Source organism: Sitophilus oryzae, unplaced genomic scaffold (genome assembly GCF_002938485.1).
Source record: "Sitophilus oryzae breed Bouriz unplaced genomic scaffold, Soryzae_2.0 scaffold_1498_pilon_pilon, whole genome shotgun sequence".
NCBI lineage: Eukaryota > Metazoa > Arthropoda > Insecta > Coleoptera > Curculionidae > Sitophilus > Sitophilus oryzae.
Window position 1 is genome coordinate 866,151 of NW_022146167.1, and position 18,680 is coordinate 884,830.

At 35.3% G+C, this 18,680-nt stretch overlaps 1 protein-coding gene across 2 annotated transcripts in view; it reads left to right on the top strand.

The window, feature by feature from the left end:
- The window catches only part of LOC115877711 (dachshund homolog 1-like), a 348,365-nt gene that overhangs the window by 225,720 nt on the left and 103,965 nt on the right, over positions 1-18,680 (top strand). For both annotated transcript variants that reach the window (XM_030893987.1, XM_030893988.1), the window contains exons 3-4: positions 3,269-3,473; positions 7,220-7,279. In XM_030893987.1, the coding sequence (XP_030749847.1) occupies positions 3,269-3,473; positions 7,220-7,279 (265 nt within the window). The remainder of the gene's footprint in view (positions 1-3,268; positions 3,474-7,219; positions 7,280-18,680) is intronic.

Below are 18,680 nucleotides of genomic sequence, written 5' to 3' on the forward strand. Positions count from 1 at the left end.
AAAAAAATACAAAGAATAAAGAAAAAAAACTATTTAAAATATTTAAATTCAACTATTCGAGAACACTTTACTTTTTTTAAAACAGATACGTCTACAAGAAACCGTTGACGTTCTGTTAAAATGACATTTTTAACTTGATATTTAAACTTCAAAATTAACAATTACTACCAGATAACAATTACTTAATAAGGTAAAACCAAAACGCCCCAAACTTTCTGTATGATTATTTTTAAATTTTAGGTATGTTATGTTTATTTATCTTGTTGTATCTATTGTTCTTTAAAATCAAAGAAGCGATTGCCATACATTACTAACATCTATAGATGCATGAGCAATACATTTTTTTTATTAGATTGAATTAAAATAGCCTCTTTTATTTTTCTTTTAGAGACTGTCGCTTCTTTCATTATAATTTTGGCGTTATTAAAATTTATTCTGTGCCCTGTGTCCTAAGAATGCTGACAAATCTTAGATTTGTGAAAATCTCCCTTTCTTAAATAATCTTTATGCTCTTTAATTCTAACATTTAAGGGTCTAGATGTTTCACCATTGTAAAATTTATCGCGTTCACAGGGTATTTGGTATATTACATTTTTTGTTCGTTGTTCTGTATTGATTGGTTTAGTATGTGATAAAATGGATCTAAGTGTATTTTGTGTTTTGAAAGATGTTCGTATGTTATATTGTTTTCCTATCCTTATTTTTTCCGAAACGCCTCGTATGTATGGAATTGTAAGTAGTATATATTGTGTATTGTTATCATTGTGTTTATGATTTGGGGTTTCTATTTGGTTTAATGTTTTGTCAATAAAATATGGCGGATAGTCGTTTTTGATTAATGTATTTTTTATGTGGTTTATCTCTATTTAGTGAAATGTCGTCTGTACATATTATTTTTGCCCTATCATATAAACTATAGTGTAAATTGTTATAAAATTCTGCATCTCTCATAGCAAATATTATTTTTTAATTGCTGCTCACAGCTATATAGAATTTTTTTGCATTACAGCCGGTGCCGTTCAAAGCCTATTTATTCAAAGTAGGCGAATTTTTAAAAACTTGCTATTTTTGGAAAGGTAATTTTAAATTATTTTCAATGAATTAAAAATATACAGGTTGTCCTATATAAAAAGTCAAATTTTCAGTTGTAACTCTTAAATTATTAATTTTTAAAAAAGTATACTTAAACCATTAAATTCTACGTAAGAAGGTGATTTGGAAATGTTTTCATAAAAATACAAAATTTTGAATAGCAAAAATGTTACAGCGATTTATTAAAAATGCACATATTTCAAAAACCGAAACGGTAACAAATAACGATGTGCTGTTTTTGCCATGAGCCATTTTCCATCATGTTTTGGATAAAAATTGAGCTCCAGTAGTGATTTTTTTATTTGATATCAGTTTTCATGTATCTTCTATAGAAAAGGGCATTTCCCTTTAAAAGCGTCCAATTTGGCCCACCCTGGACAAAATGCTAAAATACGATCATCAGCTACCTACTTATTTAAATTTGGGACAACGGACAGGTAAAACGTGATATACGTTGAGTTGAGGGAGCCAAGATAGATGTCCGTCTTGAGAACTATCGTCAGTTTTCTAGACGGTCGTTCGTTTTACCTGACACGTAAGTCCGACGGGTATAACTTTATGTGTAGATGAAGCTTCAAATATCGATGTGACGATCAAACAGTTACGCATTTCTTCAATATTTATTTTTCTTATTACCAAAACTATGTCAGTATTTTTGTTTACTGTTATGGTCCAAAATTGGATAAATCTATCTACAATAAAAAAACTATTAGAATTCAAATTAGGATTTTTACGAAATAAATAACTTTTTTTAATCAATCTTGTTTACTATTGATACGTGTAGCAATGTTATTAAAAATAACGAACGGAATTTTTATTATTACCAAACCGTAATTGTTATGTTGCTACAATTAACTTGTAAATTTACGACATTCTTTCTTCGTAACTGAACTCGGGCCGCCACCATTTTTTTATCAAACTTTAATTCCAGTTTCTCCGTTTACAATTACTGTCCGCAGCTATTTCACAGGTTTTATTATATGCATTCAATTTCGAATTAAACGGACCTAACGTTTTTTTTTCTCCTCTCATCGATTCGACTTTCATAAATCATTGGAATCGATGATATATTAATGATCTGGTCACACCTTTCATACCGATAACTTATTAAAAGCTGTTTAAATATCGATTTAATTGTTTTTTTTATACTTATTGACTTTTGATTTGTTGACTTTGGTCTACGTAGGTTCAGTGGATTTTTTATATTAATATATAGCTTCGATTCAATTACAGTGTGGTTTATTTTTAGTAGCTCTATAAAAATATTTCTTGAATTTTTTTCCATTTCTGTCTCAATTTCACAACAAATATTTCTTTTGTTGTCCACTAACAGGGTATTTAAGAGCCCATTTCACTAGTCCGAAAGAGTAGCAGAATAAGCGTTCGGCATTTAACGTTTTATGTAAAACTGGCTAGGTATTTTTACACAAACGAAGAAAGAAATTAAATATAAAGGATTATACTCTATCCGTATTGTAGCACATTTTAGACAACTTCTTTATTTTTAAGATTTTGATGGTCAAACATCAACAAAATATTCCTTATGTTTGGACTAAATCTTCTCGAAAAAAAGACATAATTTAAAATTCCGTTACAACACGGAAATAGATTGTAGTTTTGTGATAACAGTGATATAATATTTCCTTCGGCCACACACCCGCTTTAACCGACCCCTGAGAGCGACCAGGACAGTACAGCGTAACAGACTGTTAAGTAAAATAAAACACTAAATCACCACAATACACCAAAACACTTTTACTTTTACACTGGACGCGCGTTTCGCTAACCATGTTAGCATCATCAGCAGATGATTATAAACTTGTTATAATATATATATAGTTTATAATCATCTGCTGATGATGATAACATGGTTAGCGAAACGCGCGTCCAGTGTAAAAGTAAAAGTGTTTTGGTGTATTGTGGTGATTTAGTGTTTTATTTTGCTGTGTAACACCAAAGTTTCCAACCCTCAACTGTAAGACTGTTAAGTGTTAAAAGCAAAACACTTTCCTTTTAACACTGAACGCCCGTTTTGCTCACCATGTTAGCATCATCAGCAGGTTCTAATGCAATGCTTGAGTTTGAGAAAAACCGACATAGTTGATACATATATACAATATACAAATATTACTTGACTATCCACTTTAATTTTACTAAAATAAATATTTTTTTGCAGATATGTCACGATTAGAGAAGTCTCCTTTGCTGGCCAACGGATACAATCACCCACCTCATCTAAGCCATATGCAGTTCATGCAACTACCGCATCCGGCGGCTGCTCATTCGGCGCTGTTGTCCCCTGCCATGCCTCACAACCTCAGCAGGCACGACGGATCCATCATCAAGAACCAAGGAATGCCCACGATGGAGGCCATCGCGAGGTATGTATGATATTTATTATAATTGACACACACATGGAAAAAAATAGCAACCTTTTCTTCAGTAAATATATTCTTTAATTACTGAATTTAATAAGAAATTTTTTTACCAAATTCGAATATTAACTTAGATCTTGTAATCTGCGTCTCTGCCATAATATTCGATAGCGTAGATTTCGGCCTATTGGTTCGGAATATTTAGTTTTGGACCCAAATACTCATATAACGATAGGTTATGTTCCTGCTCTATTTTTCATATGATCTTCTATCGACTGAGCAAACGTTTTTTTTTTCAATTCATTTTACGAACGATGGTTCGTACTAAAAACGATGGGGAAATTAGTGGAAAGAAAAATATTGGAGAAAACCATCTAAAGTAAAAAATCACGATATATATAATAGGCCTAAATGATTTTTGGTTGGCCCAGTGATAGATACGTGACCATCCTATCTTAAGCGGAATTTATTAATGGTGATTTCAGCGCTCCCCCTTTTCAAGGACCTAGCTAGCTTTTTTAAGGACCGATAAGTTTGAGACTTGGTGCGGAACCATTTGATTCTTAAGAGTTGTATAAGTTGTCTTTGTTGTCTAAGATGCAACTTGTTTAATGCCTTATTGCTCGGTACACCGCAAGTTTTGTTTTTGTGCTCAAGTCATGATTGTAGAAAACCCTCTCCATTAATTTCCAGAATGCTCTTGAGGTGCTGCTTGATTTTCTGTGCTGAATTTCAGAGTCCATATTGGCCTTTTCCGAAATCAAATTGACGCATGACGTGGTAATTGAATTGCGCTAGATATTCGAACAGTTCTTCTCCAATTTTTAAAGTATTATTATGGTTTTCCGGGGAGTATACATGATTTTAGTTTTATTGACTTTCAGCTTAAGGCCCAAAGCCTCGCATTCCCAACTATATGTGTTCAGTATTTCTTGTAATTGCTATAATGTTTTTGCAACTGGAGCACAGTTATCGGCGTATTGAAGTTCTGTGATAAATTTTATACGTGTTTTTTTGTCCTGAATCTTTTTATGTTGAACAGATCGCCGTCGTATCTATACCTAATGTAAAAATACCATTCCTCTTCCCTGCAGTTTGCTGTTCACTATAATAGGGAGTACTGCCATGAATATTTTGAATAGGAGAGATGCTAAGACACATTCTTGCCTAACTCCTGTATTTATTAGGTAGGGATCACTCAGTGATTTATGATGTGATACTCTTGTTATTTGTTATGGAGGTTTTTAAACACTGAAAGAAATTGGTTGGGTACCCCGAATTTTTGCATAATTGCCCAAAGTGCACTTATCTCTATTTACAGAGTCGATGGCTTTTGTTAGGTCGATGAATGCAACATAATGATGACGGTAATATACAGGGTATCCCAGGCTGGGCGTGCATTAGAATAGTTTTTTTCTCAAAAACGGTTAATGTTAGGTATAGGGTGTTTAAGATCAAAATTCATAAAATTTTACAAAGAATTTAAGTATATAATAAAAAATGGGGGCACCCATTTAAAATAAGAACGTTGCTGTTAACTTCCGGTATTTCCGGAAGTGCCGCCATATTGAAAATATTTTTAATCGATAGATCTCGTTGTAAAACATGATGTGCAAAAAATTTCCGATCTAGATATTGTAGCCTGGGACACCCTGTATTATCCGTAATAAATTATAAATTCGAATTGAAAGTTAACTTAATTAGGCTTCTGTTTTTAATTGCATAACTACAATCGAAAGAAACACACTCAATGAAACCGAACACCAACATTTTCCATCCTCTTTCCAGTGACACGTTCCACACCCTTAGGCACGTTCCGGCGACCTGCTTTCGTCCAAGGTGGCGGAGAAGAAACAAACCCTTTGCTCCTCTCGACCTCGGCATTCGTCATTATCTCCGTCCCGTTTTCCTCCCCCCACCTCCCCGCGATGATTAAAATGCAAATCCTCCCGGCCGAATGCGTGTACACGTCACGGGGAAGCGCCGTGATTAATTCTCCAGGTAGGCCGCGACGGCGACTCCTCCGCCGCGGCCTTAAGCCTTTTGTTTCGGCGCGATTAGGGCGCTCGTACCGCGCGCATTTTAATTGGAGATCTGCGCTAAGACGACAACAGAGCGAAGGCGAAGACGATATTATTATTGTTATTGTAGGACACGGTGCGATAATAAAATCACTATGGAATATACAATGAACGATTTTCAAGAAATTCCTTTTATAGTGTTATATTATACATTATACGAGTATACATTCAGAAACGTTTAGCATTTTTTGTCAGTTAGGCCAATTTATTTTACTAGTAAAAATCCACTGAAGGTGTTAACGGAAGCGTTTAATAAAAAAATACTATTTATTTTTTAGATTTCATTTGGAGTGTCCAAAAACCCAGAATTTTTTGAAAAATTGAACTCGCCACAAAAGTATAGACATTATTCATAAAATGTATCGTCAAATTTAACTAATATCTAAATTTACGCTATACCATTCTTCAATACGTAACACCTACTCAGCTTAAACCTTTCAATTCCGTTCCCTCCGGTCCTTCATCGTCCCGACGTCAATCCGCACCACCGCTAACCCGCTCCGGTGGTCTCCCGGAGCAGACAAATCGTTCCGGATTCGCCGTCCAAATCCTCCGGCGACGAAAATAATGACCGTGAACGACGGTCGTGATGTTACAAATGCTCTCGCAAAACGCAGTCCCGCTCGTCTCGCCCCGGACTAATCCGGTCGGTCTCTACGTGTCTGGTCGAGACTCCGGCCGGATTTAAGTTGGAAGACACGCTCCGCACCGCGTATCTTCTGGCAATATTTAATGCGACAAACACGTGAGGATTATTGAGAAAATTAGTTTTCCGGTGTCTCAGAGCGGGTGAATAATTGAAACAGGAAAAGTCGTGGTGGAAAGTTGGTGGCCAGAGTGCTCAGAAGGGTGAGATGTGAAAAAATCTGAAAAGCTAATCGTAATAATCACGTTTATTTTCTTCTTCTGTGCCCGGTGGCGTAGAGGTACAGCTCTCGTCTACCAATCTCAAGGTTGTGTGTTCAATTTTTTGGTAATCGAATATGCCGCAAACATAACTGTCATGGCGATTTCAAATTCAATGATACGGGGTGATTTCGAAAGTATCGCAATTTCAGGCACCAAACGGACAAACGGATTCTAATAGAACTTCTGATACAGTTCAGTGAGGAGTTTACATGTTATTACACAGGGTGAGTCTTAAAAAAGTGAAAATATTTTCAGGGTTGGTAGATCTTGGTAACAGAAACACATTTTCCCTTTACCATTTTTTAAATAAGTCCGAAATAACTGAGTTATTTTACTTTGAAAATAAAAAAAATGACTATTTTGTCAAATTTTGAGAATCACTGGGTCTTTTTTTGGGTTTTCTTTCTTGTAAATTCAGTCCACTACCTATGTTGCCATATTAACAAGAAATTATGATTTTTAACTAAAAACTAAAAAATTCCAAATTTTCAAATTTTTTTTTCGCCAAAAAAAATTTATAGACGTGTTTCTGAGGTCGAAATATACTACCCCTAAAAATATTTGCACTTATTTACGACTCATCAAGTATAGGTTATATAAATGGGACACTTTGGACATACACCAGGACCAAAGGACTTATTTTAGAATAACAATACTTAAAAAAAGTATATACTTAATTAAGAAGTTATAAATAATTTTGTCATTTTTTTGTCACACAAAAAATGTTATTACAATTCTATCAACACCTTTTTTTAATTTTAGGTCTGGCATTTGGGAAAATTGTCGAGCAGCGTACGAAGACATTGTCAAACACTTAGAAAGGTAAGTTTTTCGAAACATTGTTATACGTACTATGCAATCGATAAAAAATAATAATGTAATATTTATATTTTATTATATTACTAATGTCAGATCAATTTAATATCTGACTATAGTTACCATTAATTTCAATTCCTTGAATTTAGAATATAACCGATATTACTTTTTTACCACGCTACGCTATACCTATGTATAAGATTTTATCAGTTTGGACGCTCATTATGTGACCATGATTTGTCGTGGGGTTACTTATAAATCTTATTTCTTCAGTAGTTGGAATAACTCGAGATACATTACAAATTTATCATTGACGTCCGTAATCTAATTTTAAATAATCACGAAAAAAAAACAAGTAAAATGCAGTATGTTACTAATTTTTTGCCTCTAACTCTGACATTCGATGACTTAAAGTGAATTTGTATTAAATGACATGCAGAAGTTGGCCTACATTTTTAGGTAACATATATAATTTTTTTTTATTTAATGGGTACGAATACTTTAACCTAAAGAACTTAAAGTACGAGTGCTTTAGGTTTCGTAAAATTAAGAAATTTTTTATAAAACCAAATTGATGTTCTGACTTTTTAGAGAAGAATCAAGAGCTTGAAGTAAGGAAAATGAGATTTTCATAAAAGAAGAGAGACAAATTTTCTGCATTTTTCTTTGTATTTGGGGAATCTTAGGAAAAATGTAGAGAATCGCGAATCAAAATGTTGGACCCAAAGTAATCAAATTTGTATTTAAATTAATACACCTGATAACAAAAAAAATCAATTTATTTAAATTAATTTATTCAAAGAAATATCACCGGTAGGAAGTTGTATTTTTTCTATACAAATAAAAAACTCTCCTCACTATAACTTTACGTCGACCCATCGTATCTCTTCAACTCTAGCTCTCATCCAGCATCGTAAATCAAACGCCGCCAACTCACTCCATCTTTAACCACCCGCACTGAATTCACCCCCCTGGCAGTCAATTAACAATGGTAAAAATGCCGGGGCACGTCGCGACGCCCGCCGCCGCCGTAGAGAGATCATGACGTCGCAGCTAAACCCGGCCGGATCAGCGTCCGTGACGCTTTGATGGATGCGGCGAATTTGTCAATCGCTGGCGCGATTTATGCCTATGCCGGATTAATCCGGCAAGGTTAAATTTGTCGGATTAAAACGGCCTGAGCGTGTAGGATTCAAAGTTTTCTATTGGTCGTGTCGATGGTGATCGTTCTCTTGTAGCAATCAAATTAGGTATTATATAGACTCGAAATTTGTTGTGTAGAGTTTGATAAACATGCTTACATTAGTAAGGCATGTATCTAACAGGATAATTTAACTCCTCCAACTCCCAACATACCAAGAATGTACAACTTTGAGAAATACCTCACTGTAGTATTGAGCAATAAAAAGAATTAGAAGAGGGAAACGTTCGCTCGGCATGTTAAAGACATACCATTACGTGACGTTTCCAAAACCAAAGCAGGAACTGGGATAGAAGTATTTGGGCCGAAAACTATATACCCCGGGCTAGAGGTGGGCAAAGATTGAACGAATCGTTCGTTCGAACGAGTATTAAAAATGAATCGTGACATTCGATCCATTACTTGCAATCCGGTTTGTTCAATTGAATCGTGGCCAGCACGAATCCGTAAGATTGGAACGATGACCCGTAAAAAAGAATCGTGAGAATTGAATCGGATTAAAAATATGATTGTGCGTTTAAAGAGTTGTGAGAATTGATTCATTGCGGTGAACAATACGGTTCGTTCAATTGAATCGTGGCCAGCACGGATCCATAAGATTTCAACGAATAGTCATAAAAAAGAATCGTGAGAATTGAATCGGATCACAATACGATCGTGCGTTCAAAGAGTCGTGAGAATAGATTCATTGCTTACAATACGGTTCGTTCACTTGAATCGTGGCCAGCACGGATCCATAAGATTTCAACGATGAGCCGTAAAAAAGAATCGTGAGAATTGAATCGGATCACAATACGATCGTGCGTTCAAAAAGTCGTGAGAATAGATTCATTGCTTACAATACGGTTCGTTCAATTGAATCGTGGCCAGCACGGATCCGTAAGATTTCAACGATGAGCCGTAAAAAAGAATCGTTGGAATTGAATCGGATCACAATGTGATCGTTCGTTTCTAGGGCTCGGAGATAAAAAAGTTATTTACAGAACAAAAATTATTTATACTGGGCTTAGTACGGGAGTATCTGTAAGGTATTTCATTTTCACGGTAATATTTTTGTTAAAATAATATTACCGACTATTAAATGTCGGACTAAAAGACGAAATCGTGTTTTTTGCAACTCCAAATAAATATTGTTGGCCTCTGCTCAATGTGATAGAAAAACAGCGTCAGCGATGGTTATAAAATGAAGATCGCTGTCATTTTATATGGGCATACGATAGCAAATTAATGTGCTTGATATATTATAGAAATATAACGAAATTATTTATTACTTAATAATTGGTTGTGGTATTTAATCGAATACTAATACCAATATACAGGTAAATCTGGGAAATATTTTCGGTGTAAGAGAGATGGGAAAATAAGGATAGAATAATGGCCAATGAAGGAAAAACGTAAACAATTATTGTATCTCTTGAGTTTAAATATCTTTGGGTAAAATTAATTTCTAGAATAAAAAATCTAATCTATACCGGGTGCATCTCAAAAGTGGCTTACCCCTATAACTTTTTTTGTTTTTTCAGTTAAAAAAACGAGATTTGGTATGTTTTCATGTGTACGAAGAGTACGGTCAACACGCTTAGTAGAATAAGATGTACTGAATAAAGACAGAAGGCGAGTATTTTCCGAAGCGCATGGAATCTAGCGTCAGACTAAGTAGTTATTTGGGTATTTTTTAACCGGCCAGGACAAGAGACTAAAAACATTAGACGATAAAATATATTTTTTCAAGGTTCCTTGATTAAGAATTAGTGTTTTTAACATAACCGTGGCACTCTAAATTGAAATTTAAAATACCTACGATTTTTTATTTAGCGAGAATGTCAAAAATTGACACGTCATTCTATTCAGAATATCATTTTCTATCGAATAAAGTAAAAAAATACCGAGGGTGCCATTTAAAAATCCAAAGTTGTAGTCATTTCCGGTGAAACAGGAAGTTACCAAAAACAACTGAATACGTCAATCAATCCTAATTTATATCATATACTAACATACCCAAACCCAATCTCATTTTTTTAACTGAAAAAATAAAAAAGATATAGGGGTGAGCCACTTTTGAGACGCACCCGGTATTATTAAATCGGAATTAAAATATGGCTCTTAAAATTGATTGAACTAACTGAATTTCTAACCACAATTTCTCTTGACGGATGATAATCAAAGATCAAAATGACATACCTCGCAAACTTTGAAGTACCTATAATTAATGGAAAAGTCAAAAGTTTGTTAACTTTTTCTACTAATTGAGAATGGCTACCACTAATTTAGACGTTCTGAATGCTTACATTGAAATTAAAGAAACAATCTTTTACGCTAATTAAAATCACTAATTTATTCCACTAATTGCGAGGTTATGAATGAAGCTTTAATAATAATTTTATATTTTTGAATATATTTAGAGTCTGGTGCATTCTTTTTTGACAACCCTGCGTATTTTCTAGAAACAGAATCGATATACCGCCGACCAAGTATCGGATTCGAAAACGAAATAAAACCAAACCCCTTCAAGCACGCACACTTGGCAACACACACAGAAAGGGACTATGACGGGAGCGCGCAAACATAAAATCCATACATTAAAAAGCGGGCCCGTTTTATGTTTTATGAAACCTACACGCGGACGAGAAACGTACTATATAGGGTTGCCGCCGCCGCGCCGATCCAAAATTTACGGTCCTATGCAAATCTGCCAATTAGTTAATTATTGTTATTGACAATTCGCGTGCGTCGTCGGCAAACCGTTCGTTGCCGGCAAACCGAAGCCGGGCGTAAATCAACGCCGGCCGGGACGTAACATCGGTGGCGACGAAAGCTCGAACGACGGGTGGCCATGCCCCACGGTTCCGACTACTATACCAACAGCAGGCCAACATCTGTAAAAAGAAGGATTCCTTTTTTAAACTACAGGATATCAGCTTATACTGAGTATACTGATGCTTCCAAAACCAAAGCAGGGACAGGGATAGGAGTATTTAGGCCGAAAACTAAATACTCCGAATCAATGTGCACCTACCCCAGCAGCCTTCAGGCAGAAATCTACGCTATCGAAAAATGCGTACAATTTATCTTAGATAGGAACTGTCGAAAACAGGAAATAAACATCTTATGCGATAGTCAAGCAGCACTAAACGCGATACACTCAATAACTATCAATTCGAAGTTGGTCAAAGAATGCCTAGAGAAGCTCAACAAATTAGGCAAAGAAAATAAAGTCCTCCTACTCTAGGTGCCTGCCCACCAAGAGATAGAAGACAATGAAAAAGCAAATTATCTAGCTAGAAAAGGAGCGAACACTCCACTAACTGGACCAGAACCGTTCTGTTTTCCAAGCGGGAACCAACTGAAAACGGAACTGAAGAACCTGGAAGACTTCAACGGTCTAAGACACTCGAAAGAGTTCCTCAGAACTTACGACCGAGAAAAAAAAAGATTTTTCTTGATTTAAGTAAAAACAATCTTCGGATTGTCACGGGGTTTCTAACAGGACACTGTCTTCTCAACGAACACCTCTGTAAGCTGAAGCTGAGAAAAAACGACGAATGAAGATTCTGTGGGGAAAGTGGGGAAACACCAGAACACCTTATCACTGAGTGCGCCGAGACGACGACAGTTCGTGCCATGAACTCTGGTACGGCTGATGTCGAGGATGGAGAGCTGGCCTCTGTAGAGCCGTTTTAGATACTGGCTTTTGTTAAAGCCCTGAGACTGTATGATGAGTTATAGCTCGTTATAACTCAAGAAAGGGGAACACAATAGATCTGTAAGATCGCGGTGTAACTCCCCTCCTAAACATTCTACATTCTAGTGTCCAAAAAGTTTTTTTAGACAAGAAACAAAGCATCCCCATCTTCTTTTCACAAAAAAAAGGAGAAGAGTAGAGCGGGAAAATCGTTATTTCTAATGTTACCGATCTTGCGTTAATATTACGCAGTATTACCGCGGTAATATTACCCTTTACGTCACTAGATCTACCACCACATCCCTCCCGGCCGGAGTGCGTTCGTGATGCGCATCGCGAACGCGCAAATAACATAACCTAAACAAAAAAAAATAAAAGCAGAAGAGCAGCAGCACTCTTCTTCGCCGAAAGTGAATCGAGGCTACGAGATAAATTCGCGGCCGAGCGGAATTTATGTTGTTCGCCTTGTTATACATTCGCTATCGGAACGGACATGTGTAGTAGGATCGGGTTATGCGCATAAATTAAATGGGTTCTCGATCGAGGTACCGATACGGGGAGCAGCGTTCCCGATCGAACAGCGTCGACTAAAAATCGAACTGTGTGTCACAATAAATTTATTATTTAATTAATTCGACAACACACACACGAGAGCCGCGAGTCGTTGGGTTAGGTTAGGTTAAAATATTCGGTGGTCCGCTCTTTCTTTGCCGTGTGTTGCCAAAGAGGTTTTATATGCGGGCAGTTCTGCTAATTTTTGGTAGCATTTTTTTAATTATATTGCCAATATTCATGAAGAGGAAGAAATGTATAAACTCTCCGGCACAAAATTCCGCCACCCTAAAAATTTGTCTAAGTTTGATGTTGCATAACTTTTTAGTTTGGAATCCGATTTTTATGATTATGGTATCAGGTTGTAGATAAATTTGTTGGCATTATTTTTTATTGTTTTATTGGCTTATATATTTCGGTTAGGTCGGTTTATATCGGGGTAAATCAAAACTTTGTTTTTTGCAATAAACTCAAAACACCCTGTGGAAAATATGGGACAGGCATCTATGGATAAAAGAACACTTTCCTGTAATCTCTTAGATGTATTCCTAACATTTTATTTTTTTAATTATCTCTATGCTGTTATGAGCTACACATTTTTAAATAAAGTACTGATATTTTTACAATCTTGAATTTGTTGAAAAAATGGAGCTCTCAATGCTCACCGTTATATTGAGGATGTCCTCCAAGAAGTTGTCGTTCCATTTGCTCCTTTCATTGGAAATCAGTTTCAGGGCCGGCGGAAGGCAAATATTGAGACCGGGCGAGTACCCTATCTGGCGCCCCCCCCCCCTAATAGTTATTATAATTTTTTTTTTTTTCAATACTATCCTTTAACTACCACTAAGTATATTTATGCTACTTCAAAAGATAGTTCAAAATTCTACTCTTCTTTCAATCTTAGTCTGCGGTTGTTGTTTTTTGTATAACGGGTGCGGCTCGAAATTGCCTCAACCCTATAACTTTTTTATTTTTTTTACATAAAAAACGAGATTTGGTATGTTAGTATATGACATAAATTAGGATTGACTATTCAATTGTTTTTGGGCCACTTCCTGTTTCATCGGAAATGACTAAAACTTTTGATTTTTAAATGGCCACCTCGGTATATTTTTACTTCATTCGATAGAAAATGACACTCTGAGTAGAATGACATATCATATTTTAACTTTTGACATTTTCATTCTAAAAACATTATATTTTAAATTTCAATCTAGAGTGCCATGGCTCTGTTAAACACACTAATTTTTAAACGAGGATCGAGCCTTGGAAAAATAGATTTGATCGTCTAATGTTTTTCGTGTCTTGTCCTGGCCGGTCCAAAATATGCCAAAATCGTATTTTTAGTCGAAAATATCAAAAGATGACATATGTCATAAAGTAGAAATATACCGAGGGTGCCATTTAAAAATCAAAAGTTGTAGTAATTTCCGGTGAAAGAAGAAGTAACCAAAAAGAATTGAATGCGTCAATTAATCTTAATTTATGTCGTATACTAACATACCAAATTTCGTTTTTTTTTCTGAAAAAATAAATAAGTTAGAGGGGTGAGCCACTTTTGAGACGCACCCGGTATATGAGAAATAGAATTCCAACTTCGGCAGTCTCGTTCTGGTATAAGTGATCTTTGAAAATATTAGTATTTATTTTCAAGCAGTTGCATTATTTTTCTGTATGAATTTAAAAAAAAAAATTCTTTTCTTTTTCACAATCAATTATTTCGTGCAGAACCAGTTTATGATCAGATACAGTTTTGACGGCTTCAATATGAGGTTCAGCCAGTGTTTGAGATGCATTCCTTTGTCTTGCTCTAATGAGAAAATTCTACGATTCTGCTACCATTTTCCGTGTATTATTACATATTCAATTGGGAATCTCAAAATCACCAAAAAATTGATATATTTTCCCACTACTGTTAATAAATTAATTTAACTAATTAGGCAAACTTCTAAGCTTTTTTTTGAGGATATCGAGATCCTCTTCAGCTTCTTGCGAATGAATAATTTACCTCATATAATTTTAGGGTACATCAGCCATTAATAACAAATAAAAGGGTAGTAGAAAAAGTGCGATTTTGAGCAGTCAGTTTAAAACTGCCAATTTTGCTGGCTCTTGACCCAAAACAGTTTGTTTGGAGAAAATTTATAAAAACAAGAATTATAGAAAGAAAGGTTATTTACAAAAAGTTGATAGCTTTTGAATTATAAGTAAAATACCACGAACAAATCAGATTTATATTTTTTTATTTTATTTTGTTTAAGATTTTTCCACGAAAATGAATTCGCAAATCCCAGTTTCAAATAGAGCACCCAAAAAACATATAGAATGGAAAAAATAAAACTATCACAAAGCTTTCATGCAAAGGATATTTTGAGCATAATTTCAGTAAACTATAATAGGATACGTCTAGGATATAGTAGTGTTTATAATGTTTAGTCAGATATTCTTCCCTATGTGGTGTGGTGTGTGGTAATTGGTAATATTTTAGCCCCGGGCAGCTGCCCGGATCGCCCGGCCCTTCCGCCGGCCTTGATCAGTTTATACTGATGCATGATAATGCCAGGTCCCACGTTGCACGGAGTAACGAGTTAGGAGTACGAGTAGTTAACGAGTACCTGAATGAGGTTGGACTACGAAGATTGGAATGACCTCCTTGTAGTCCCGACCTCAATCCAATCGAATATTTGTGCGATGAACTTAAAAGAGCTATTCGTCGTCGTCCTACCGTACCACCACCAACTTTACAAGAGCTATGGCTAGCATTAATGGAGATTCCTCCTTTAATGCTAGCCTTAGCTCTTGTAAAGAGCTTTCTTGATCTACTGCTTTATATTCATCAGAAAACTACCCTTATTCATTCGATTCGACGAAGACCTCGAGCTGTTATTACTGCGAGAGTTACACGCTATTAAAACTATTATAAAAATATTGTTTTTGTCAATAAGAGAATCTCCAAAGTCAATATTTTTCTTAAAAATGTGTAGCTCATAAAAGAATAGTGATAATGGGATCAAAAAAATAGTTGAAACGTAACCTATAACATCTAAGATAACAGGAAAGTGTTTTTTTTATCCAAAATACCCGTCTCGTATTTTCCACAGGGAGTATTGAATTTATTGATATCACAATCATAAAAATCGGATTACAAAATAAAAAGTTATGAAACATCAAACAGTCAAATTTTTGGCGTAATTTTGTGCCGGGGAGTATATACAGGGTGTCCCAGAAATAAGTGCAAGTATTTTAACTGGTAGTATAGTTCAACCCCAGAAACACGCCTATGAAGTTTTTTTTGCGAAAAGTGAAAATTTGAAATTTTTTGAAACATTTTTTGGATTTTTTTTTAGTTTTTTGTTAAAAAACATAATTTCTTGATAATATGGCAACATAGGTATTAGATTAAATTTACAAGAAAGAAAATCTAGAAATGATCCAGTGGTTCTCAAAATTTTAGCAAAAAATCTTTTTTTTTTTTGGAAATTTTCAAAATAAAATAGCTCCGTTATTTTGAACTTATTTGAAAAACGATAAAGAGAAAATATGTTTCTTTTATCGAGGTTTATCAGCCCTTAAAATACTTGAACTTATTTCTGGGACACCCTGTATATTTGGGACAACTAATACACAGCTCGGGATCTTTACTACCAGAAATCGACAAAAGAATTAACTTGGCATGGAGTACTTATGGAAGAAACTCAATCATATTCAAATCTAGAATGCCACTCTATCTAAAGAAGGAAACATTCGACCGATATGTACTACCAGTCATGACTTATGCATGCGAAACCTAGACACTTAAAACGGGCATTATAAGGAAACTGCAGGTCGCACGACGCTCAATGGAACGAAATATGCTGGGAATAACCAAGAGAAACCGTAAAAGAATAGAGTGGATACGACATGAGACACAGATAACAGATGTCAAATCCCTCAAATTGCAAAAAAATCTCCGTTGCGTTTTTATTGCATCTGAGTATACTTTGTTGCCTTTACATAGTTAAGTTATTATTTTAAGGAAATATTAAGTACTCATACTTTTCCTGCCGAAATTGGAGAAGATCCACATAGTGACATTATACACGCGACTTAATAAAATAGGCAGTTTATTAATTACGTGACACCGGATCATCCGTGACGATTAATTTTCATCTTCCAACATCTGCAGTCGTCGGCGTCGGCAAGAGAGAACTCCGGTCCGTCGGAATCCCTACGAGGATTAATTAACTGCCGACTCCGGAGTATCGCACCGTCGTTTTCCGGGTTCGAATCCGGTCGACGGCTAACGATAAAATGAATTTAATTGCGAAAATTGCGTTTAATTGTCGAGGAAAGCGTCAAACACTGTTAATGTGTTGTATTACGTAGGTGAAATATATGCACATACAATGCATTAATTTGAAATATAGTCTTCTTATTCAGTTCTAGTTCCATCTCGCTGGATGTTTTATTTTTGAAGTGAAACTTTTTTACGCGCGCTGGGAGTAAAAATTCAAGGTCGTGTCACGACACGCGACACGTGACAGGAGAGGGAAAGTGGTAAGGAACAGTCTACAGCTTAGAAAACATCGTCCGATTTAAATGAAACTTCGTATGTCGATAGATTGGACCAAGGTAGTGGTCGAGAACTATCGATAGCCTATCGATATTTATCGATAGTTTATACTATCGAAAACTATCGATATTATATTTCTGACCATCGATAGTTTTCGATAATTATGTCTTTAGTAATAAAGACATAATTATCGAAAACTATTTACCAGTTTCAATAAAGAAAAGACATTCAGGTTTAATTTTTTTTATCACAACCAATCAGTTCTTTAACATAGGCTGAAAATAAATAAGAATCTTCTTTTAAACGAGTTTTCGGAGCAGTTAGTCAATCCGAAATATGTCATTATTGTCAAAATTATCAAATGTCGTCACAGTGTTGTCGTCTGTCAACAGTGTCAACTTTAACGTCAAACGTCAACTTCAAGCTTACGGCCAACGGATTTTTGGATCTAATCTGGCATTTTTGCTTTGCATTTTGCAATTTAATTTATATGTGATAAACAATAATAAACATAAATCAAAATATAAAAAAAACGTATGTGATGTGTGATGTGTCCATTCCATTAGCACGCGGTGATTTAATATAAAAATGTTATTTAAAGAGTCTGGGTTAGTTTTTTACGTCAATGATCTCCCACAAAACATAATGTATTTAAAAAATAACCTAAAAACTGGTAAACATACTAATTATTATGACTATCGAACACTATCGATAATAATCGATGGTCAAAGGACCGACTATCGATAATTATCGATGGTGGGGACTATCGATAGTTCTCGAACACTAGACCAAAGCCAACTTAACCGTGTACGACACGTGTCTTATCTATGACACGTCAAAACTTGATGTCCGATCGTGACCAAATTTGGTGGGTAGGCTATGTGAGCGGCGGTACACACGGCCCCACCATGCAGAGTTGGATGCGACGTTTTGTTTACATCTTGATCAGGATGGGACTAAGGATTTGATATTGAAGAAAAAATGTGGGTCGATTTCGGCATAATTGGGGATGCACTACAGGATGACGCCTTTGACGTTTTTAACCGATGTCTCTAAATGGATGAAATCTTCAGAATTTTTCTCATTTATGGGTCGATTGGAACCAAACTCGGAACGTGGATAGAGGTATCGGAGTGAAGTCCTCAAACGGACAGACGGTCATTTTAATACCAATTTTGTGAAAGTGAATCAAATGATTTATTAATTTATTGTTTTTTCTATATTTCAAACTACACTTTTTCAAACATGTCCTTCAAATCCTTCAATTTAATTAGCTGTTACTAAGAATTTTCACTTAGATCAAATATGCTGCACAAACCATTTTCCGAGACCGAGACCGAGAGAAAAAGAAATTCTGTCTTAATAGTTTATTATATATGAGAAAACATCTGATAATAATGCAATAAAAACGTTATTTTCA